The 24109-nt window shown below is 39.3% G+C and overlaps 1 protein-coding gene across 2 annotated transcripts in view; it reads right to left on the bottom strand.

Moving 5' to 3' along the window:
- Positions 1-24109, bottom strand: part of NBAS (NBAS subunit of NRZ tethering complex) — a 341606-nt gene that overhangs the window by 34838 nt on the left and 282659 nt on the right. For both annotated transcript variants that reach the window (XM_067703666.1, XM_067703667.1), the window contains one exon: positions 12950-13145. In XM_067703666.1, the coding sequence (XP_067559767.1) occupies positions 12950-13145 (196 nt within the window). The remainder of the gene's footprint in view (positions 1-12949; positions 13146-24109) is intronic.

The following is a 24109-nucleotide window of genomic DNA, read 5'->3' as shown; positions in this document are numbered from 1 at the left end:
ACACTTTGTTTTATCCTGTCCTTTTCCCCAGTGAAAACAAAAGGAACATGTATCTGTTTTAACACTTCTGTCCCTTCCCCAGTGAGCAGGGGGTGAAAATGTTCACTATTTTACAGGCACCATAGAGTTGGTGACGACTCCATACTGACACCAGTAACTAAGTATCACAGGATTTTAAAGGGCAAAATTCGAATGTGACTCAAACATAAGAATATTTCTTTCCCTTTTGTCTGAAACTGATGTTTCTCTCCTCATTGAATTGGGTGACTTTAGCCCTTGAGGTAAGTCAATTTGTCAAGCAGCTGCAGCCTCCTTATCAGACACAGAGTCACTGTCCTTGAAAAAGTGGACTGAGTCACTTATTCTCAGATGAGAACAGCTTTAACCTTAAATTTCTCTGAGGCTGCTTGAAAGTGAACATGACTGTCTTAAACTGAGGCACCTCTCCTGAAATCGGCACCTTCCTATAGGCATTGATAGCAGCTTACCTTATCTTCAGATATCTGTAAACATGAACAAGGTATTAGTGCATATGAAAGTACTTTATGAATAGAAAACCATTACCAACATGTAGAGGATTATTACTGATAGTAGTATCATTAGTCACCATATTCCTATCCTGAATGTGAGTTTATGAGCTGTTCTAAAAGGCTCATATGATGACACCTGATTTAAAGTTACCAAGGCACTGTGCAACTCCATTCACGAACACAGTAAAGTGAGACTGAGTTTTCTGTACACAGGGCTTCAAAATACAAAACAAACAAAAATCCCTACTTCAATAGATATACAGAAATATGAAAAGGTAACAGAAATGATCTCTAGAATACTAGACCCTTGTATGTTACAGCTACTCCTTTTATAAGGTTTCTGGTGGCCAACACTGTCTGTTGTGTCCACTGGGTCTAATCAAGCTCTCTGGTGAAGGAAAGTCAAATTTTTAGAAGACAAAGAAGTCATAAGCTTCTGCTGGACTTAGTCAGAAGCTGTTAGACTTAGCCCACCAATCTCAGCAGTGCTTAGACCAGTATCTGGCACACAATAAGTACTCAGTACACAGTATTATTACTATTAACTATAGTAACTGATTATTATTCTTAGATAAGAGAATATAAACAGAACGTAAATTACGATCATGTCCATTTCTGAGTATTTATAAGTTTTATTAAATAGAAAACATAAAATTGTGGAAATAGGACTAAAGTTTAAATACTAAAAGTAGGATAGCTATCTTCTAGGAGATTTTCCCATTTCTATGGCAGAGAACTAAAGAATAGATGTAGCTACTGAGAGAGTTTCATAAGTACTATATCTTGCACTGCTTATAATAAAGGCAAAATGTGTTGTTGAGACATCCTGAAGGTTCAAACAGCTTTCCCTAGCCCACGCGGAGGGAAGAATATCTACCAAAGAGAGGGTGTACGGATAAGGAAAAAAGAAATGAGAGACTGAATTATTTCCCACCTTTGCCTCTAGGTCTGGTGATGAGCACAAACATTTAGCCTCTGCTTCTCTCCTAAGGTATATTAGGAAAATGATATTGTATATCACTGTATATTTGTGAACTCCTCAAGAATAAATGGTTCTCTATTGCCATAAAAAGTCTCTCCTAGGGCACAGCAAACATGCCCTTGGGAGGGGGGGAAACCCAATGAAAGAATTAAGTTCCAAAGGGTTTTCCAGATGTTTGAGGCTGTATGTGCGGTGCATAAACACATAAACATACACAAAAAGCTAGCAAGCACACTTATGAGCCATGTTCTACAGCCTACTTAATTTATTGTATCTCAAAAGATAGAAATTACACAATAAAGCATTCCATAGTCACTCTCCCTAAGTGCTGTTGTAACTTCAATACATATTTCCACACAGCTAAATATAATATTTAATGAAAACATTTTTAAGTGAGACATATGAGAGGGGGAAAATACTTTGTTTTAAAATAAGAAGATTTGCCTTACAAATTTTTTCTCTAGGACAAATAATCAATCACGCCATAAGGGTCTCCATAAATACACATGTTTACTTTAAAGACCTGCTATACAAGCCAATCTTTTAAGGCCAGACTTTGTTTTTTAGTTAATGTTGATACAGTATTAATAGAGTAAGTCATGGAGCTGGAAATGCTTGCACTGTAGTGTATCATTCAGACTCAGGTGGAATACTGGCCCTGCCACCTCATAGCTCTGTGACCATGTAAAAACACCTCACCAAGCCTTAGTGCTTTCATTTGTAAAAATAAGGTAATAATACCTAACCTATCAGGGTACTTTGAAAATAATATAACATAACATAATATATAACATAATACAGGACAATATACATACATACACACACACCTCTATAGGTATCTAACACTGAGTTAACACTGAGCCACTATGGCAGCCACAGTATTGGTAGTTCATTATTATACATCATTCTGCTATGTTTTAGCAGAGGTACTATAAAGATTTCCTAACTACTCTGAGCCTATTTGCTCATGTGTTGAATGGAATGATAAGATCACTTCCATCAAAAGGGTTATTATGATTTGTATCAGTTTCATAGTGATATCACAGGGAGACCTGCGTCAAAATCTTCCTGTGATTTAGGAACTTTCCTTTTTTTCTTGCAAATATGCTCATTTGACTGCCTTGATAATTATGTAAGCAACAAAATTCCTCATTAAAAAAATGGATCCATGACTTTGTCTTATAATCAGCTTCTCTACTGTTCTGTGTTTAATGACATGTTCTACCACTGACTCGTCCTTGACCAGAATCATGGAAGTCCACACCGAAACATCTTTTTTGCCAACACGGCTAATTTCAAATGTTGCATAATACAGAATTATCTATCCAGTATACATCCTAAAATTTATTCCAGTAACTGCATCTTTTAAAAATGTGATGTTGGGCTTCCCTGGTGGCGCAGTGGTTGTGAGTCCACCTGCCGATGCAGGGGACACGTGTTCGTGCCCTGGTCTGGGAAGATCTCACATGCCGCAGAGCGGCTGGGCCCGTGAGCCATGGCCGCTGAGCCTGCGCATCCAGAGCCCGTGCTCCGCAACAGGAGAGGCCACAATGGTGAGAGGCCCGCGTACCGCAAAAAAAAAAAAAAAAAAAAAAAAATTTTAAAATGTGATGTTGTTTGCATATTGTGTTACACCAGGACATTCTGCTCATTTTGTCTGAAAACATTTTAAATATGCTAATATCCCCATGTAAACATCAACTGTAAACAACTGATTGCCATTTCTCTATGGACAAAATCTTCCACCTGTAGGGATGTAGGAAAACATACTTCTAGTAAATGTTTTTATTATTTATTCAAAAAAAAGGGTTATTATGATGTTTGAATGATAAGATACACATACAAAGCCTAATGTTTGGTTCATAGATGGCCCTAAAAAACATGAAAACTGATAGTATGTGAAGCATCTTCTCAGCTTAAGTAAAAACAGATTTCTGCTGTAATGACCAGAGTTTTTATTTTGAATCTATTTTTATTACAGTTAGAAGTTATCCAGAGAATTATGCGTAGTAGAAGAAAATGGTGGCCATTGAGTTATGTGGCCTCCTATATATTCTCTATATAGAATACCCACATATCCTCCAAAACAAAAAGAACAAGAATAAACTAAATAAAACCCATACATTCAGCACAATTACAGGCCAAGAATGTCTAAACTTCAAAGTATCGTAAGTGAAAAAGGAAGCATGCCAAACTCCAAAGAATGTTCTCTCACATTCCACGTAAATGTGTCACATATTCAGAAAGTGGATCCATAATTGAAATAAACACGAACAGCAAAAACCATACAAATAGATATAAAATTAATCTATAAGTGAATAAGCAAACCACAGTGGAGGTGGTGTGTGTGTGTGTGTGTGCGCGCGCGTGAAAAAGAGAGAGAGAGAAGGGGAGGGAGGGAGAGAGAGAGGGAAGAAGTAACCTTGAAAAAAGATTTCTGAGTACTATTACTCTAAGGCTAAAGACAAAAAGAGCTCTACACAAATATTCTAGCTAGTAAGTTGGCTGGAATTTCCAGAACTACTTTATGTGTACTCTAGGATTAAGCAAATAAATAAATACATTGTGGATAATGAGAGTCAAGTTTCTCACTGACAGAGAAAGGAGTTCACAAATAAGGAAAGAGAGAAAACTAAACTGTGTGGAATTGGATTGGAATTGGAAGAATCAATACAAACTCATGGTTTTGAAAATGAATATAGACAGACATAAAAATAGATGTAGACATATGTGTGCTCTGTCCCCTAAGAGGATCTAGAAACTATAATGCCACTGCATCAATGAGTACACCTAGCACCCGAGTCTTGGCTTCTAAATGTCACTCTTTATTTAAAAAATCAAGCTCTTTAAAGTCAATGACTGAATCCAGTTCCAGGCAGGGAAAGTGTAAGAGGGTCTCGAACATCTGTGGTTCAAACAGTGATGGGATGGGCACAAGTCAAAAGGATGCAGGAGAAGACCTGAGCAAAGCATTAAAATGGCGATAGTAATAGATTACAACCGCACAACAAAATGAGAATCCTTGAGCTTGTAGTGATGTAAATAAATAAATGAATGAATAAATACATACAGGGGAGAACAAATGATAAAAAATACCATCTGGGAGACACCACAGTGATCATTAACTCAGGCGACAGTCATCAATGCATGCTAAAATTAGCTGGTGAAAGTACGGCGAGAAACAGTCCTTACACAATCTCAAAGTACCTCAACACAAGACATGTATTAATCCCAAAGGGAAAAAAGGTAATTTTATATAGAAGAAATATGGTTGACACCACCTCAATCAAGTGATCAAAATGAACACTGTCAGTAAAGGAACACAACAGTACTGTATGTCTCCTAAGATAATGTAGTGGGAAGGACCCAAAATCACTTCTGTGGTATTCTCACCAAAAATGCACAACTTGGGCTTCCCTGGTGGCGCAGTGGTTGAGAGTCAGTCTGCCAATGCAGGGGACACGGGTTTGTGCCCCAGTCCGGGAAGATCCCACATGCCGCGGAGCGGCTGGGCCCGTGAGCCATGGCCGCTGAGCCTGCGCGTCCGGAGCCTGTGCTCCGCAACGGGAGAGGCCACATCAGTGAGAGGCCCACATACCGCAGGAAAAAAAAAAAAAAAAGCACAACTTGAATACACGAACAAAACTCAGACAAAGTCAAATTTAGTGGTATTTTATAAAATAATTGGCCAGTGCTTTTTAAAAAATGTCAAGGTCATAAAAGTGGGGGGGAAGAATGAGGAACTATTTCAGATTACGGGACCCTAAGGAGACATGGCATTAAGTGCAACGTGTGACCTGCACCGGACATGGATCAGAAAAAACCATTAGTGGGCCGACTGACAAAATCTGAATGATGGGTAAAAAAGATAAGGTATTGTATCAGTGTTAGCTGTAGTCATCTGAGATGGTAATATTTGGTGAACCAACATGAAGAATATGTAAAATTCTTTGTATAGTTGACATTTTTTTGGTATTAAATATAAAATTTTCAAAATGAAAAGTTAAAAAAATTAGAGAACTTACATCCAACTACCTCACATCCACACCACCCTCCGGTATTCAAACACTTGTACGTTTCCTGCTTCTTTCCCCCTATTTTTCTTCAACTTTTCCCTCTAATGCATTAGAGGAATGAAGAGACAATAGCAATGCAGCTCCTTGGGAGCACGACTGCTACTAAGCAAAGGGCACTTGGATATAACTGCCCCACTATAAACAAAGCCAACTGGGCTGAGCAGACCCCGGGGAAGGGTGCCCTGTGATGGAGTCAAAGCCATCCCCATGCAGTGACATTTACTAAACTCAAGTTTATTTCCCAGGAGGTGGTCGCTGTGAACTAAGGCACACGTAAGGCTATGAGGACAATCTGCCTGCGTGAAGGGGATAAACAGGGCCTCCCTATTTCACCCCCACTCCCCAAAAAAGTGCTGTTGAGATTTAAAACACACTACTGACAGCCCTGAACTTCGTGTCTTTCTCCACAAAACCGGGTTCTTCTGTATTTCCTAGCTAGCTAAGGAGCACCACTTCCTCCCTGGTAACTTTAGCAGAAATCAGAAAGGCACTGGACTCGTGTCTCATCCCCTGCACCCAAGCAGTCACTGAGTCCACTGGTAGAAACTCCTTCAGCTCTCTTTTCTATCCTCTTCCATCTTCGAAGCTGATACAAAGTTCAGGGCCAAGGTCAGGCAACCTGACCACAGCCTCTGTCCCCTAACTGGTGCCCCTCCAGTCCCGTGTTCACGCAGAGGTCAGACGGCTTCTCCTAAAGCCCGGATCTGATCACGCTGCTTCTTGGGCACCAATTTTCCGGGAGGCCTTAGGGTCACTGGGGTAAAAGCTGAGCAGGACACGGGGGCGGCTCCACCGTCGGACCTGCTTCTCTCCAGTTTCATCTCCCAGTGGCTCCTGCTTCCACACCGTACACCCAGCTGTGCTGAACTCAGGTCAAGAATGCCCTCCTCAGAGCAGTCTTCCTCACCACCTCCAGACAGAACAGCTGCCTGCCCTCCTGAGCCCACGCAGCGTGCAGACTTTTACCACAGCACCGAAGCACTTCGAGGACTTGCTTCTCTGTTCACAAATCTACATTCTCCGTCGGATAGGAGTCCCCACGCCAACAGCGCCCATCTACCTGGACCGGAGTCAGAGCTTTGCATGTGCGATTCCATTTAACCCTCACACATATTATTCCCATTTTACACATGAGGAAACTGAGGTTGTAAGAGGGTCAGTAACTAGTTCAAGTCCCCAGAGCTAGTCAGTGGTGAAACTGGGATTTGAATGCAGGTCTACCTGGTGAAGAGCCCAAACGCTTTACTACCATTTGCTTTGTCTCTTTTTCTAACCCCAGAGAGTAGCACAGTGAAAGGTGCATAATCGACGCTTGAAGAATCTTCGATGAATACTTCACATAGCGTACAGTTCAAACAGCACTTATTAGGCACATTTTTCAGACTGTTTTAACTGAGCAGCAATTAACACATATAATGTTGTGTATTGAGAGAGTGAAAAATGCTAAAAGATGAAGCAATGTTTCCTGTTCTCTGAATCAAACTCCTGAGTTCTCACACTTAATCACATCCAATCCACATAAAGTGACAGTGGGAAGAGAAAAGGACAGCAGAGCATGCTACCAAAATGTTACTGCTGAATGTATTCCCCTGGCAAATAGGAAGAGGAGTACTATAGGGCCAAAAAGAACACAGGCTTCCAGATCACACAGAACTGGATGTGAACTCCAGTTCTATAGCTCACAAGCTGTGCAGGTCATGTAACCTCATCTTCTAGGTCACGTGACCTCATCTAAAACACAGCGAACGGTAACTACTTTGCAAGGCTGTTTTAAAGATGAAGTGCAGTGATGTGCACTTAGGACAGACACAGTCCACAGTCTCCTTATCTTCCCCCAGTGATGCCAGTGACAAGAGGGTGAAATCTTTAAAGGAAGAACCCATTTTTCATAAGGAAGGACCTTCTCAAGGTCTCCAAACATTTGCAGAACCCAGTGATACGGATGTTCGCTTAACTTTAATCATTTTAGGAAGAAAGGCACATTGATTTCTTTTTCATATGTGGACCAACGTGCTTCTGATTTGTTTGCTTCCACATGAGAAGCAACTAGCTGGTCAGAAATCACCATCGGCAAAATACGGCAAGTTAATACAAAATAGTACCAATCTAAAAGCACCAGGCCACTCTCTAAGGAAACAGTTGCATTATTCCAAGCAAATCATTTTATTTGCATGTAAGGGGGAAGCAGCATGGTCTAATCATCATTCATGGCAAGAATGTCGGACTGAACGTCAGGAGTCTCGGCCTTGCCACTTTAAAGGTGACCTTGGACATGTTTTTTAAGATTTAATATTCATTTATTCAACAAATACTTACTGAGTGTCTGTAAGATCCCTGTTCTCATGGAATTTATATTCTAATGGAAGAAGAAAGACATCACATAATAAATAGACAGACAGATAGAGGGGAAGAAGTTAGCAGATAGGGGTAAGTGATTAGAAGAGAAAAATGCTCATAAAATAGGTTGTGACTGGGTGGATGTAGTCATTTTGGAAATGGTGACATTTATGCTAAAATCTGAGGACGTAACTTCTTCCTTTTTGGACATCCACATCCCTCTCTATAAAATGTGACTACTGAACTAGGATGCTTTTGAACGTGTCTTCCAGTTCTAGGAATTTGTGATTTCATGGCTATTAGAGAAGTACTCGTGTGAACACATATTTTTAACATCAAATATTATCCTATATTTAAGAAAATCATTTATGGCAATGAGTCTTAGCTCTGAAGACATTTAAGGTAACAGTAATTCTTCTGTAATGAACTAAATATAGCTTTGCACACTTAACTTTTCCTACTGATCTTTGTCGGAGCTCTGTCTGACAAGGAAGTGAGTATTTTGTTGATGTTTTGGCAAATGAAGCCAAGCTGGCCTCTGATGAGAAGGGCTAATGTATCCTTCCATGCATAAATGAATTTGTAATGAGGTTAGAAGTTGTCTTAAACTAATTCTTTCTGTTGATCACTTACAACCACAAATTCAGACAGACTGAAATTTTACGAAGTGAAATGAAACTCTAAGCCACATGTTCTTTTTTACATAAAAACAGAAAAAAAAATTGAGGTGATGGGGTATGAAATTTTTTAAGGAAACATCAGTATTTTGACCCATATTTTTCATGTACCAGTTAACTAGAAAATTACAAAACCTGAAAAACTCAGATAAATTGTACCAAGGGAATTAACACATTACATTCATTCCCCTCCCCCTCTACCTTCCTCCCTCCCCTCTGTCTCCCTGCTGCTCACCAAGCTGGGGCATATTTCTGGGACGGAAACGAAGGCCTTTCAAGCTGTTGAAAAATGAGGGCCCGTATTCTGCAGGAGTTGGCTGGTTTCCCAGCAACACACTGATTAGCGGGATCACTACTTTGGGCACCTTGAGGATAATTAAATATTAAGTCCCTATTTGATGTATGCAAAGTCTGCCTAAGAGGATTACCAGCCTCAGTGAAGGTAGCAGTCCCACATTTTCTGGTAATTGAACGTTGCAATGTCATTACCTATTCTTATCTTTACACTGTAAGACTGTCTCTATCCTTAATATTACCTTTGAGGATGGAGAAGGAGATAGGGAGAAATTAAGAAAATGAGAGCCTGTGCAATCAACACTTTGGGGGTCTTCTAGGTGTTTGGGATATGGAGATGAAGACGACCTCTGTCGAAGAAATGACAGAGGTGAGCAAACCATCCCCTGACTCCTCTGGTTCAAGGCTCCATTTTACATACCAAGCAGCCAAGGCTCACAGTTTAAGAATCTTCTCCGAGATCATAAACAACAGTGGAGGGAGGATGGAGACACATGCATATGATTTGTCCCCCAGCGCCCCAATCTTTCTACTGGTCTAGTGAGAGATAACATAGTTTTTTAAAAACAGTAATGAAGACTACCTCAAATTTAAACTATGGGCATAGTTCTACAGCATTCCAGAGGTTGTTGCTACTTCCATTCTGATGTTACAAATTTTTTGCATTCATTTTCTAAATAGCAAACAGCTATTTTATAAGGCAGCGTTCCCCTACCAAATTCACTTGCCCTCCAAAATAGATCTGAATAAGCAAGGCGAGGCTGACATAGAAAACTTAACTTTTAAAGGAGGAGAAGGAGGAGACACTCAGTGATTTAATTTATTTTGAAGAAGTCTACAAACGAATAACATAATTAAGCCATTATGGTAGTTTTTTTTTTTAATTGAAGCATAGTTGACTTGCAGTGTTGTATTAGTTTGAAGTGTATGACATAATGATTTGCTATTTTTATAGATTATACTCCATATACAGTTATTATAAAATATTGGCTATATTCCCTGTGTTGTACATTACATCCTTGTAACTTATTTGTTTTATACCTAATAGCTTGTACCTCTTAATCCCCTCCACTTACCTTGCCCTCTCCCTACCGCTCTCCCCTCCGGCAGCCATTAGCTTGTTCTCTGTACCTATGAGTCTGTTTCTGTTTTGTAATATCCATTTGTTTTATTTTTTTAGATTTCACACAAAAGTGACAACACACACTGTTTGTCGTTCTCTGACTTACTGGGTTGGCCAAAAAGTTCATTCAGGTTTTTTGTTCCATCTTACAGAAAAAGGCCAAAATTCAACCTTTTTGGCCAACCTAATATTTCACTAAGCATAATACCCTCCAGATCCATCTGTGATGCTGTAAATGGCAAGATTCCATTCTTTTGTATGGCCTAGTAATATGCCACTGGAGATATATATCTGTATATCTATATATCTCACATTTTCTTTATCCATTCAACTGTTGACAGACACTTAGGCTACTTCCATATCTTGGTTATTGTAATCAGTGCTGTTATGGACGCTGACATGTATGTATCTTTTCGAATTAGTATTTTCATTCTTTTTGGATATACACCCAGGAGTGGAACTGCAGGATCATATGGTAGTTCCATTTTTAATTTTTTGAGGAACCCCCCTACTGCTTTCTATAGTGGCTGCCCCAGTTTACACACCCACCAACAGTGTGCTAGAGTTCTCTTTTCTCCACATCCTTACCAGCCACATGTAAAAAAATGAAATTAGAACATTTTCTCACAACTTATACAAAAATAAACTCAAAATGGATTAAAGACCTAAATGTATGGTAGTTTCCTTATTTCTACCAAATACTACCAAATAAGAAACTCAGATCATTAGCTTCCAAGGACCAGGAAATTGTTCTTATACAGAGGGAGAGTAGGAGGAGGTAGAAAATGTAAAAAGCGAAGGAGACAGGAGATGACTTTTACTAAAGTCAAGAGACACCCTGGAGAGATGTTTGTTGAGGGCCTGAAAAGCTCACAGCACCAGAGGAAACACTGGCCAAACGAGGAGCAACACGCAGACTTTGCAAATGAGAGACAACAGTGTGTATTCAGTGAAATTAAGGTCAAGTCAGCTTAGAAAAGTACATGGAAAAGGAGTCTTAACAAAGCTAAGCTCCCTTAAATACTGTCTTTGGAACAAGTTCAGCTAAGATGAAATTAAAATCTGAGAAATAGCCAGAAGTCACTGAAGTCATCTAAAAGCTGCAACTTGTTCTCTGAATAACTGGAACATCAAGGAAAACTCAAAAGAAGAAATAGTGGTTATACTTATATTATTTCTGAAATGTTTAGACCCAAATATCAGAGTGTATGTTCTAATGTGTCAACATAACAGGTAAGATGGATATTTTCCTCTTTTCCCAGTTTCCACATTGCTTCATAACATTTCCGGTGCAGAGATCTGACATGAAGTGAGGCTCCAGCCACAGAAGCCGGCCTCATCGTCCTGCCAGGACAGAGGCATCAAGGAAGATGCAACTGAAAAAGGCTGAGAACTTGAAAAATGGAGGTTCTGTCAGAAAAGTACATAAAAGTCAGAGCGCTCATTTGTTTCAGGATGAGTCAGAACTTAAGGTTCCACACGGCAAAAATAACGTGACCTAGTTTGGCGCTTACCTCCGAGATGCTTTGGGGACCTTCGGGTCTGTTGAAAACAAGCACACCTCGAGCACTCACTATGCCAGGGGCCTGGAGTATATGTCATAGCCCATTGCATTAGTGTTCACAGACTGCTCCTGAAAAAGTCTGTTAGTGGTCTCTTGATGCAATTCAAAGCGAAATGCTGAGACTAAATAATGTGATATGGTCATGATGCTTCAGAGAGTATTATTCAGGTATTAGTGACTTTTAATACAATCCATTTCAGCAATGTGGCAAGATTAGAGAATCTTTGATAAGTCCATCTTGTTTGAATCTCAAATTCCCTAACTCTGAAGAATAGATAACAGTATTTACCTGTTTCTCTCACAGAGGGAAATAAGAATATGTGAGGTAATTCTAAAGATGCTCTGAGAGGAGTCTCGAGATATCCTTAATATTTGGTTTTTTCTAAAAAGAAGTTCATTGCTCTTTAAATGAAATAATAAGGAAACAAACAGAAATGATAAAGCAGAGCTTTAAAATTAGAAGGTCAATTGAGTTGGAATCAGACTTCCAGGAAACTCTTTTGCAGACTAGATTAACCTAGGAAGTCTTATTTTCTAACTTTTATTGGCCTGTAGTCTACTCTGCAAGCTAAAGCGCTTGATTAAGTGCTGACTCTTAGATCCTATGCTTTCAGGACGCATCAGTTGAGAATCTAAGCCAAAAGTCAACAGCCACCGTATTGCGATTTAGGAATTGGCATTTCCACTTACTCAATCAACAAGCATTTAAGCTCTGAACGTGTGCACAGCGTACTTAGAGGGATTTGAAAAATGATAGGTATATCCTCCAGGGTTTCTCTGTTTTCAGGTAGTGGGGAGACAAAATTTTTAGTAGTAGTAGTAACAGCAGTAATAATAATAATAATAGATCAAATGTGTGGACCTCAAGGTTCAATGAATTACGTTTGAAATGGTCAGGGAAGGGTCCAGACAGGTGATGGACTGAGTGAGCCCTGAAGGATGATACGGAGGAACCAAGATCTCGTGTGCCTGCTGCATTTTGTCTGTGTGTGTACAGAAGAGAAGGGACGGCATAACAGTGCCTGGGCAGAGCATAAAAGAAATGAAATAGCTATACTGCATGCTGAATTTCCACTTAGATCTGCATTTCTCCAGGGAAAGGGTGAGCTGCCATAATTAACTGATACTACGAAAAATCCTGACTGTACCCTATGAAGAGAAAAATTAGATACACGTTAGGTGACTGAGGCATCATCTACTATGCATATTCAAACACACGGAAAAATAAAAACAAAATCTGTTGCACGTATTTAACTACTACAAAGTTGGACTGATGAACACACCGGGAAGTTTGCATTAGCAAGCTGATTGCTCACCTGAAGGTGGTTTAAAGTAATCAAGAAATAGCAGTCAGATGCTCCCTTACCTGTCTCTGGGGCCAAGTGGCTTTGAGGATGGCCTCCGTTCTAAAGAACACAAGGAGCCTGCCATCCTCCTCGGTCAGGTGAAATGACTGTTCCAGAATCTGCAGCACTTGAATGCGGGGCCTCACGGGCCAGGCGTCGTCAGCACAGAAAGGCCGCAGCCACTCCAGCAGGTCCTCAGAGGACACCAGCTCTTCTCTGCAAAATCAAGGGTTAGATTAAAAAGAAAAAAAAAAAGACTTAGTAGTTTCTAATTCCAGTAATCAAATGTGGTGACTGATCTAAACAACTGTTTGTTGGGTGACTTTATTTTTTTTCCTACTGCGAGGAAAAACAGAGGTTTTAAATGGCTTAAAGCAAACCACATTAGGTGTTTAAAACCTATGTAAAATGCATGTGATTTTTAAACAGTATCATATTCAAATGAGTTACAGAAAGCAGATAAACATAATCAATATGTTCTTAGCTACTCCATTTCTTAAGCAAAGTTTATTAAGAGGCACGGCTTATTTCAAAGTTCTATGAAGATGTATGCCCAGTGCCCATCCAGTTCCCAGGGCTTAAAAGACTCCCTTTTTGGGCTTCCCTGGTGGCACAGTGGTTAAGCGTTTGCCTGCTGATACAGGGGACATGGGTTTGTGCCCCAGCCCGGGAAGATCCCCAAATGCCGTGGAGCGGCTAGGCCCGTGAGCCACAGCCGCTGAGCCTGTGCGTCCGGAGCCTGTGCTCCGCAACGGGAGAGGCCACAACAGTGAGAGGCCCGCGTACCGCAAAAAAAAAAAAAAAAAAAAAAGACTCTCTTTGTATTGAATTGAATCGACAACTAGCTCAATGGGCAAAATTAAAGATTTTCAAATCAAACAGTTTTCAATAGAACACTGCTTTACAGTGATAACTGTTTCTATTGATAATAGTTTACATAGGAGGGTGCTAGAGTCTTGGATAACCAGGTAGGCATCTGGAAAATATCTTTGATTGAAATATTATTTTAGTCTTGGCAAACAAAATAACTCTTGTAATACAATTTTCATGAATGGCTTATCTCATCAACTAGTTAATAACTCTGAATTCAAAGAAAAAGAAAAAAGTATGGTTTATTTCTACTAATGATACTAATAGTGCCAGGCATCATTAGGTAATTTTATATAAACTATTACTAGTCGACAATAACTATACAAAGTAAATATATTTACTTTGTAAATATTTTATTGAAAATTCTTTCAGTTTTATTGAGATATAATTAGCATATAACATTGTATTACTTTAAGGTGTACAACGTCATGATTTATGTATATATACTGCAAAATAATTACCACGGTAAGTTCAGTTAACATCCATCATCTGATATAGTTACAAACTTTTTTTTCTTGAGATGAGAACTTTTAAGATCTCTCTTAGTAACTTCCAAATATATATTGTTAACTATAGTCATCATGCTGTACATGTAAATTCCATTTTATAGATGAGGAAAGAGACTTCATGGAAGTGATAGTGTATGCCCACAACAACTATACTAGTGCAGTATGACCTCAAAGTCCATGTTCTTTCTACTATTTTTCTGTGATAGAATTTAAATAAGGGGTTAGAGTATCAAATTTGATACTACCTTAAAAATAAAATATGAATGTGTGATTATTAAAGAACTGGGAGGTCTAAAAGAATTTGTCGAAGGGGACAATTGTACAACTTTCTATCCAGTACTAGAATCTTTTCATTTATAACCCCAAATGGACCATCTTAGGAAAACAACTTATTTGATGACGATGTCGATGAATTACTACCATCGATGACTGTTAAGAGGTCACTCATACAGAAGCCTCACTTCCACAAGGCCCTAGAGATCCGGGCTAAAGCACTGACTTATATACATTCTTTTATACCCAGATCCTTAGGCTTTCACCAATAAATCACCTACATCAAGTTCCAAATTCCATGAACTAACAAGACCACATAAGATTTTTTTAAAACTTCTGAGAATAAAACTCTACAATACCACTGAGTATTTCTCTCAGTGTGCATTCTATAATATACTTGCCAATACAATTTCAGGGCAATTTAAATTAAAAAAAAAGTTTGTTATTTGTATTTAGGAATAAAATATATTACAAAATGCCATGGACAACTGGTTCAAGCATTTCCTAAATTTACAGACATTTGTTAGTTTTACCTATGAGTGCCACTCTTTATATGTATCAGAAATGTCAAAACTGGGGTGCAAAAGAAGCAGAATGCTATAAATATTTCCTGGATATCTACTACTTGAAAAGCAAACAGACAGTATTGTGTAGTGGAAAGAGTATTATTTTGGAATTTGATGGACCTATGAATCTTTTCCTAACAACTCTCAATAAAAATCATGAATGTCATCATTCCCGTCTTACAGTTAAGTAGACAAAGGTCCTGAAAGTGTGTCTGTTGGAGTCTTTGCAACCAAGATAACTTATATAAAGTACCCAGAATTGTATGTGGCACAGAGGAAGGATTTAATAAACAGCAACCATCATCCGAATGATCATCATCATTTTATTATCAGCATCAACAGAGTACTAGCTTGTACTGGATGATCAGGGATGAACAATTATATGATCTGTGCCTTCAAAGAATTAATAATACAATGAAACAGAAAGATTTCACAAATGACTATTCTCTAAATATTAACATAATATAAATGTGAACAATTGTTTTGAAGAAAGAGTAAAATCAGGGAAGGCTTCACAGAGGACGTGGCCTCTGAACAGGATCACAAAGGGCAAATGGAAGGCACATAAGTGGAAAGGTGGGAAAATATAATCCAGATAAAGAGAAGAGCAAGGGAAAAAAAAAAAGTCCAAGATTTCAAAGGACATAGCATGTTCAGGGAGCAATAAAAGCACAGATGGCTGGGGGTCAATCAGAGGAGACAGCGAAGTGACGACAGGTCTCCTGACCTGGATAACCAGGAGCTCGCACACAGGCTGAAAAGGTGGCGCACGTTCAAGCTCTGAAAACACAGGCTTTGCAGACATCAGCCCAGATTCAGTTCCCAGAATGACCACTTCCTGACAGCACTACACTGACCAAGAAGTCACGCAACGGTTCTGAGCCTCAGTGTCTTATTTGTAAATTGGAGATAGATAATAACCCCTTACTCGTGGAGTGGTTGAGAATGAAATACATAAAATGAAATAATAAAGCACATAATACATTATCTGGCACATAACGAAGAACTTCAATTAGTGGCAGCAATGATTACTGAGGACATTGGTCTTATCTGGTGTGGAATGGGAATGATGGAGGGTTTCTGAGCAGTGAAATATCATAGTCATGTTAGTGCTTACAGAGGTGTGCAGGCCGGGGCATGCTCAGGCCCTTTTGGTGAGGCCTGCACTGGTCAAATTAAGTGTAATTCAAGAGAAAAGAAGATTAAAGTACATTTTGGGCTTTGAGTCCAAGCCAGTTTCACATAATAAGAAGCTGATATTTTTGACCCTGTCACCCAAGTGCCAAGAGGGGAGCAGGTAGGATGAGCTAGAATGGGAAGAAGCTGGAGTCATGAAGAGGATGGAAGTTACGAAAATAATGCAAGACCTGCATACAGTGAACAAGAATGAAAATTGTTAATAATAAAAACTATGAAAGCTTACTGTGTGCCATGAATTACATCACTTCATCGTCACTATCTTTTTCATGTATTCTGTTATCATCTCGTTTGTGGATAAGGAAGTAACCAAAGAGACGTTTAATAACTTGTCCACAGTCACACAGTAAGTCGTGGAGCCAATATTTGAACTTAGACGATGTTACTGCTTTGTCAATCACTATGCAATGCTACTGAACCAAATGGGGGCAAATTCCAGAACACTGTGGCAATAGATTAAAATTATTCAGGTACTGATGTGATACAGAGAGATTATTATCATAGCGTTTTCCAAGTCATTAGATTCCTTTTACCTAACAACTTGCTGTGCAGTTGATAACATTGGACATTTTGGAAAAAACTGCTCTACGTTTTGGTTGATAGTTCAAATACATAATAAAATTACGAAAACTCATTCCTAAAACAGAAACATTGTGCTCTAGAAGCACTATGTTATAGATGAGCTTGGCTATATACTGTGAACATTTGTGCTCAATAAGACTGCACAGAAATGAAAGGCAGCTCTGTAGGAAAAGCTGTCCAGGAAATCGACTAGACAGTATCTCCTAAAGTTTTTAGCTACAAAATAGTTTACATTTTAATTTCAATTTGAGTTTTTAAAATTCGTAGTCTTTCTTATGATTCGGCAAATACACACACACACACATATACAGAGGCAAAGAAAGAAAAACAGAATGTTAGAATTGTGATAGAATGTTAACAATTGGTGAATCAAGGGGAAGAGAATATAGTCATTATTTTTCAATCTTTGCAACTTTTCTGTTGGTTTGAAATCTTTCAAGATAAGCAGGTGGGTAAAAAATAACCAATTGCAACTTTCTTTTTTTAATAAATGTATTTATTTTTGGCTGCGTTGGGTCTTCGTTGCTGCGTGTGGGCTTTCTCTACTTGTGGCGAGCAGGGGCTACTCTTAGCTGCGGTGCACAGGCTTCTCACTGCGGTGGCTTCTGTTGTTGCAGAGCACGGGCTCTAGGCTCACGGGCTTCAGTAGCTATGGCACGCAGGCTCAGTAGTTGTGGCGCACGGGCTTAGTTGCTCCGCGGCATGTGGGATCTTCCCAGACCAGGGCTTGAGCCTGTGTCTCCTGAATTGGCAGGTGGATTCTTAACCACTGCGCCACCAGCGAAGCCCCCAATTATGACTTTTACAATGTAAAAAAAAAAACAAACAGAATGGGAAGGAAAATGATTCCATTTTTATAGCATTTTATGGAGGCAAGGAGAGGGTTTAATGAGCTTAGGAATAAAAAGAGAACATGATTTCAAAACGTTTTTACCTTATTATAAAAGAGATATACAAATGATTTTAAAAAGATGTAAAATAGGTAATAGAGAAAAATATCTCAGTTTCATTGCAAATACACAGACATTTGCTTCTACCTCTTTCCCTATAATGAGGATTTCTGTGGTGGGGGGAGGTTATTGTACTACACAGGGTAATTCAGTACACTATTTTTTTTAAAAAATTAACTAGTAAAGGAAACACACACACATTCACACAATCAGTTTTGGCTCAAAAGATAAGGAGTCTTCTGAAATATACGAGTAGTTCTATTAACAGAAAAGAACAAGAGCAGAACAATGACAACAAAACTAGGTTCACTGAATGATTAATTTGAGAATATGATGTTCTACTAGGTAAGTAAGGTAGTATAAGAGGATATTCACAAAACTACAAAGGAACAGAAAAGAAATGCCAACTAAACAAAGGCAATTATTGAATCAAAGAAAAAAGAAAGATTCTGAGAATATTAATAAGCTGGTCCTTTGTATAAGAGTTTGCAGATTCTGTATGGCATAAACGTATGAAGATAACCCAACCTTGAACTTAAATGATTATGGTCTATTAAAAGAGACAGTAAATATGAAAAGCACTTTATATATCATGATGCACTACACAAAATAAAATTGTTCTTATTTGAGAATGGGAGAAGGAAAGACTGCATTCAGACAAGACAAACATAGACCTCTGTGATTTCTTCTAAATATAAATGTCATAGAACTGGAATGCCTGAAGGGAACAGGAGGTCACTCTGTCCAACCTTCTAGATTGAAGTTATAAACCAGCAGCCAGCGTTTTGTCCTGGCTTACACAGTATATACCAATGTTTCAAAATTTAGAAATTTTACACAATGAAGATTTACCAGCTCTTCTTTTTTTCTCCCGCTTTATTGAGATATAATTGACATACAGCACTGTCTAAGTTTAAGGTGTACAGCATAATGATTTGACTTACATATATTGTGAAGATTACCATAGTAAGTTTAGTGAAAATCCATCATCTCATATAGATACAAAAAGGAAAAAGAAAAATGTTTTTTTTTCGTGTGATGAGATCTCTTAGGATCCACTCTCTTAACAACGTAGCTCCCCTTTAAATGCTGGAAGATAAGGACTCACTGGCAGCTGTTTCCCTTAGATAAGGTGTCCTCTGAGCTCTCAAGTACCCCTCTGCCTCCAAACTTCCTACCTTCCCTTAAGCCCCGTCCACCTTGCTCATTTCCATTACCTGCCTGGCCTCAGTAGGAAATGAGTATGCAAACTGATCTGTACCATGCTAGGCTAGATGGAGGGAGAAGGACAGGCAGGTGGGCGGGCCCGGGGCGGAAAGCAAGTAAACGTGAGTGAGCGAACAGTGAGAGACGTAAGTGCCCATATTCTGGGTCGGTCCCTGAACTCAGTTAAGGAACCGATCCACACACTGCGCACACTTTCCTCACTACACATGGAACGGGGTGGAGCAGACATTTCCCAGGACAACGTCTTCTATTCATCAGCTCCCGTGAAACAACTGGGGCACCTGACAAAGAGTAAAAGGGAACTGAAAACAAATGAATGCATAACGTGTTAATGGCATTGCAGTAGTATAAAAAGTGTGATTTTTTTTCAAATAATGATCATAATCAAGTTATATTAAAAGACAAATTCCTACAAAGGCAATAATTTTGGTGTGTGCAGAATTCCAATCTCAAATCTTAACTTTTGGTAAATAAATACTAACAACGTCTTTGTGGCTGCTCTCAAATGTACGCCAATCAGAAAATCTTCTTGAGGTTCGTTCATCAATAGAAACATGGACACATCGCACTGTAATGAGGCAGCTGTGAAGTAATAAATATGGCCTTAGGTGGCCCCAAGGAACACTGCAGTGGTAGAGTGGATCCACCCTCCTGGTTGGCGACCATGGCTTTCAGCAGGGTTCATATCACAGAACAGAGGGCTCATGCACTGGGGGTACTTGGAGATCATCTGATGATTCGCTTTGCCTCACAGAGCGGGAAGAGTAAGAAGAAACTGGATTCAATTTGCTCTAGTGGGCTTTATTTATCTTTTCCATTTTTTGGGGGGGGGGTCTTTTGTGTGCTTTAAAAATAATGTGAAGTCCCTAGGTAACTCCAAAGAGCTCAATGAAGCCTGAATGATCTGACACTGTTCAATATACACGAAGCTTTAAGACAGCTGAAGCTGCTACTGTGATTAAGCAGCAATTTAAACAAACAAACAAAGACTCCTAAAATACTCAATAGTTTTGAAGGAAGTCTTTCTCCCTCTTTAAATGGTGCACAGAGGAATTCCTCATTAATTATCTGTTCTCTGAGTGCATTTACTTCTGTACATCCTTTTGAGAATCACTAATATACTGGTTCACACTTGTGGGTCATTTCTGTTAGGAAATTTTTTAAAGGTATATGAAGGCAGGGAGTAGAAAAGGAAATAAGGCCAAGGCAGAAAGAAGGAGGTGGAAGCGGTGAGAAAATGGAGGAAAGTAATGCCTTAAGACCTTGCGAAGTTCAGTCTATGGACTAAGGGGCACTTGGGAGCTGGTTGGAAACGCAGAATCTCAGGCGCTACCTACACCTACCCAAGTAAAATTTGTATTTTAATAAGATCCCTGGGCAATTCCTAAGCAGAAGGACGTTTGAGAAGCACTGCCTTAACAGTCCACTGCAGACTCTTTAATGTCATAAAAAGATGAGATACGGTAAGAGAAATTCACAACATGTCTTTATCTGGGCGACCCCAGACAATCTACAAAACCTGTCTGACCTTCATTTCCTCATCTGTAAAATGGAGATGACAATAATAGTAATATGATAGGGTGGTTCTGAGAACTGAGTGAGTTGTTAAATGAGAATAAGTAATGGATGTTCATTAGATTTTTGGTTTTAAACCGCATCAAGGTATTTTCTTAGTTCCTGGTTTAGTGGGTATATTATTTTAGAACATTATAATTTTAGCTGTTGAATTTTTTGAAACATTTTTTTCCCTAGGCAAACTAATAAACTAATCCTTAACACAAACTAGAAATTTAAAATATACTCTCAAAATGTGATGTTACAGATAAACATAAATACAGGCACACCTCACCTTATCAAACTTCACTTTATTGCACTTTAGACACTGTCTTTTTTTTAACAAATTGGTGGCCACCCTGCATTGAGCAAGTCTACTGATGCCATTTTTCCAAAAGCATTTGCTCAATTCATGTCTCTGTATTACATTTTGGTAATTCTCACAATATTTGAAACTTTTTCATTATTATTATATTTGTTATGGTGATCTGTGATCAGTGATCTTTGATGTTCCTACTGTAATTGTTTTGGCATTTTTTAGCAATAAAGTATTTTTTAATTAAGGTATGCAGAATTTTTTTTAGACACAATGCTTTTTCTGTACAATTAATAGACAACAGTACAGTATAAACATAACTTTTATATAGTCTGAAAAACCAAAAAAATTTGTGTGACTTGCTTTATTGTGATATTCACTTTATTGTGGTGGTCTGGAACCAAACTCAATATCCCTGAGGTACATCTGTAATGGGAGAAAACACACATGCTCATCAAATAAATTTAATAGGCACAAGCCTCTGAATAATTATCGTACTCTCATCTTTAACTGTAGATGTTATAAAAGGTTTTTGTCAGAAACAGACTCACAGACACAGAGGACAGACTAGTGGTTCCCACGTGGGAGTGGGGTGGGGGAGGGATGGATGGGGAGTTTGGGATTAGCAGACGCAAACAATTATATATAGAATGGATAAAAACAAGGTCCTACTGTATAGCACAGGGAACTATATCTAATATCCTGTAATAAACCATAATGGAAAAGAATATGAAAAAGAATACATATATATATATATATATATATAAAAAACGGAATCACTTTGCTGTACACCAGAAACACAACATTGTAAATTAATTATACTTCAAAAAGATAATTTTTTTTTTTAAAGGTTTTTGACAAAATGGAGCCCGCGTTTTGGCAGAGCTGGAACTCCTGGCTCAGGGTCTCTCCCCTCCACTGCCACGGAGCCGCCCTGGAGCCCCAGGGGAGGGCGGCCTCACTGAGGCTGCTGGCTCTGGAGGGGCCCCACTGGCCAAAGCCGCGACCGTCCTGGGGACCGCAGGCCAGTTCCCTGAAACGTGGACCTCGAAGGCCACCTTTATACACACAAAGAAAGGGTTTTTCCATTTGGAAGCCAACATGTCAGAGTAGACGCGCCACCCTGAGGGCACTCTCAGAAGGCCTAGTGGCTCCCGGGCCCACCAGGAAAGAGCAGCTTCGGCCCAGGTTCGGCAGCGCTGGAGGAGGGTGGGGAGAGAACCATGTGAATGAGCTCCGGAGTCTGAGTGCAGCATAGTTTTCTGAAGAAGCAGGATGCTGATCTAGACGTGGAAAAAGACCAGTCGAGCAGCTGTATTAGAAGACATGTGGTATATATGAAGTTTGTGATCCGTGGGGGAAATTTTGTCAGGTGGCTGACAGGGTCTTGGTGCTCCGGCCGGGTGTCAGGCCTCAGCCTCTGAGGTGGGAGAGCCAAATTCAGGACACTGGACCACCAGAGACCACCCGGCCCCACGTAATATCAATCGTCGAGAGCTCTCCCAGAGATCTCTGTCGCAACACTAAGACCCAGCTCCACCCAACCGCCAGCAAATTCCAGTGCTGGACGCCCTATGATGCCAAACAACTAGCAAGACAGGAACACAACCCCACCCATTAGCAGAGAGGCTGCCTAAAATCATCATAAGGTCACAGACACCCCAAAACACACCACCGGATGCGGTCCTGCCCACCAGAAAGACAAGATCCAGCCCCACCCACAGGCACCAGTCCCCTCAACCAGGAAGATTACAAAAGCCACTGAAACCAACTTCACCCACTGGGGGCAGACACCAAAACCAATGGAAACTATGAACCTGCAGCCTGTGGAAAGGAGACCCCAAACACAGTAAGTTAAACAAAATGAGAAGACAGAGAATTATGCAGCAGATGAAGGAGCAAGGTAAAAACCCACCAGACCAAACAAAGGAAGAGGAGATAGGCAGTCCACCTGGAAAAGAATTCAGAGTAATGATAGTAAAGAGGATCCAAAATCTTGGAAATAGAACAGAGAAAATATAAGAAACGTTTAAAAAGGCCCCAGAAGAACTAAAGAACAAACAAACAATGATGAACAACCCAGTAAATGAAATTAAAAATTCTCTAGAAGGAATCAATAGCAGAATAACTGAGGCAGAAGAACGGATAAGTGACCTGGAAGATAAAATAGTGGAAATAACTACCGCAGAGCAGAATAAAGAAAAGAGAATGAAAAGAATTAAGGACAGTCTCAGAGACCTCTGGGACAATATTAAAGGTACCAACATTCGAATTATAGGGGTCCCAGAAGAAGAAGAAAAAAAGAAAGGTTCTGAGAAAATATTTGAAGAGATTATAATTGAAAAGTTCCCTAACATGGGAAAGGAAATAGTCAGTCAAGTTCAGGAGGCGCAGAGAAGTCCCATACAGGATAAATGCAAGGAGAAACACGCCAAGACACATATTAATCAAACTATCAAAAATTAAATACAAATAAAAGATATTAAAAGCAGCAAGGGAAAAGCAACAAATAATATACAAGGGAATCCCCATAAGGTTAACAGTTGATCTTTCAGGAGAAAATCTGCAAGCCAGAAGAGAGTGATAGGACATATTTAAAGTGATGAAAGGGAAGAACCTACAACCAAGATTACTCTACCCAGCAAGGATCTCATTCAGATTCGACAGAGAAATCAAAAGCTTTACAGACAAGCAAAAGCTAAGAGACTTCAGCACCATCAAACCAGGTCTACAACAAATGCTAAAGGAACTTCTCTAGGCAGGAAACACAAGAGAAGGAAAAGACCTATGAAAACAAGAGGGAGGAGGTATGGGGATATATGTATATGTATAGCTGATTCACTGTTATAAAGCAGAAACTAACACACCATTGTAAAGCAATTATACTCCAATAGAGATGTTTAAAAAAAAACCAAAATAATTAAGAAAATAGTAATAGGAACATACATATTGATAATTACCTTAAATGTAAATGGATTAAATGCTCCAACCAAAAGACAGAGACTGGCTGAATGGACAGAAAAACAATAGCTATATATATATGCTGTCTAGAAGAGACCCACTTCAGACCTAGGGACACATACAGACTGAAAGTGAGGGGATGGAAAAAGATATTCCATACAAATGGAAATCAAAA

Source organism: Pseudorca crassidens, chromosome 14, assembly GCF_039906515.1.
Source record: "Pseudorca crassidens isolate mPseCra1 chromosome 14, mPseCra1.hap1, whole genome shotgun sequence".
NCBI classification, from domain to species: domain Eukaryota; kingdom Metazoa; phylum Chordata; class Mammalia; order Artiodactyla; family Delphinidae; genus Pseudorca; species Pseudorca crassidens.
Note: the sequence above shows the minus strand (reverse complement) of the source record. Positions and strands in the feature narration are given on the sequence as shown.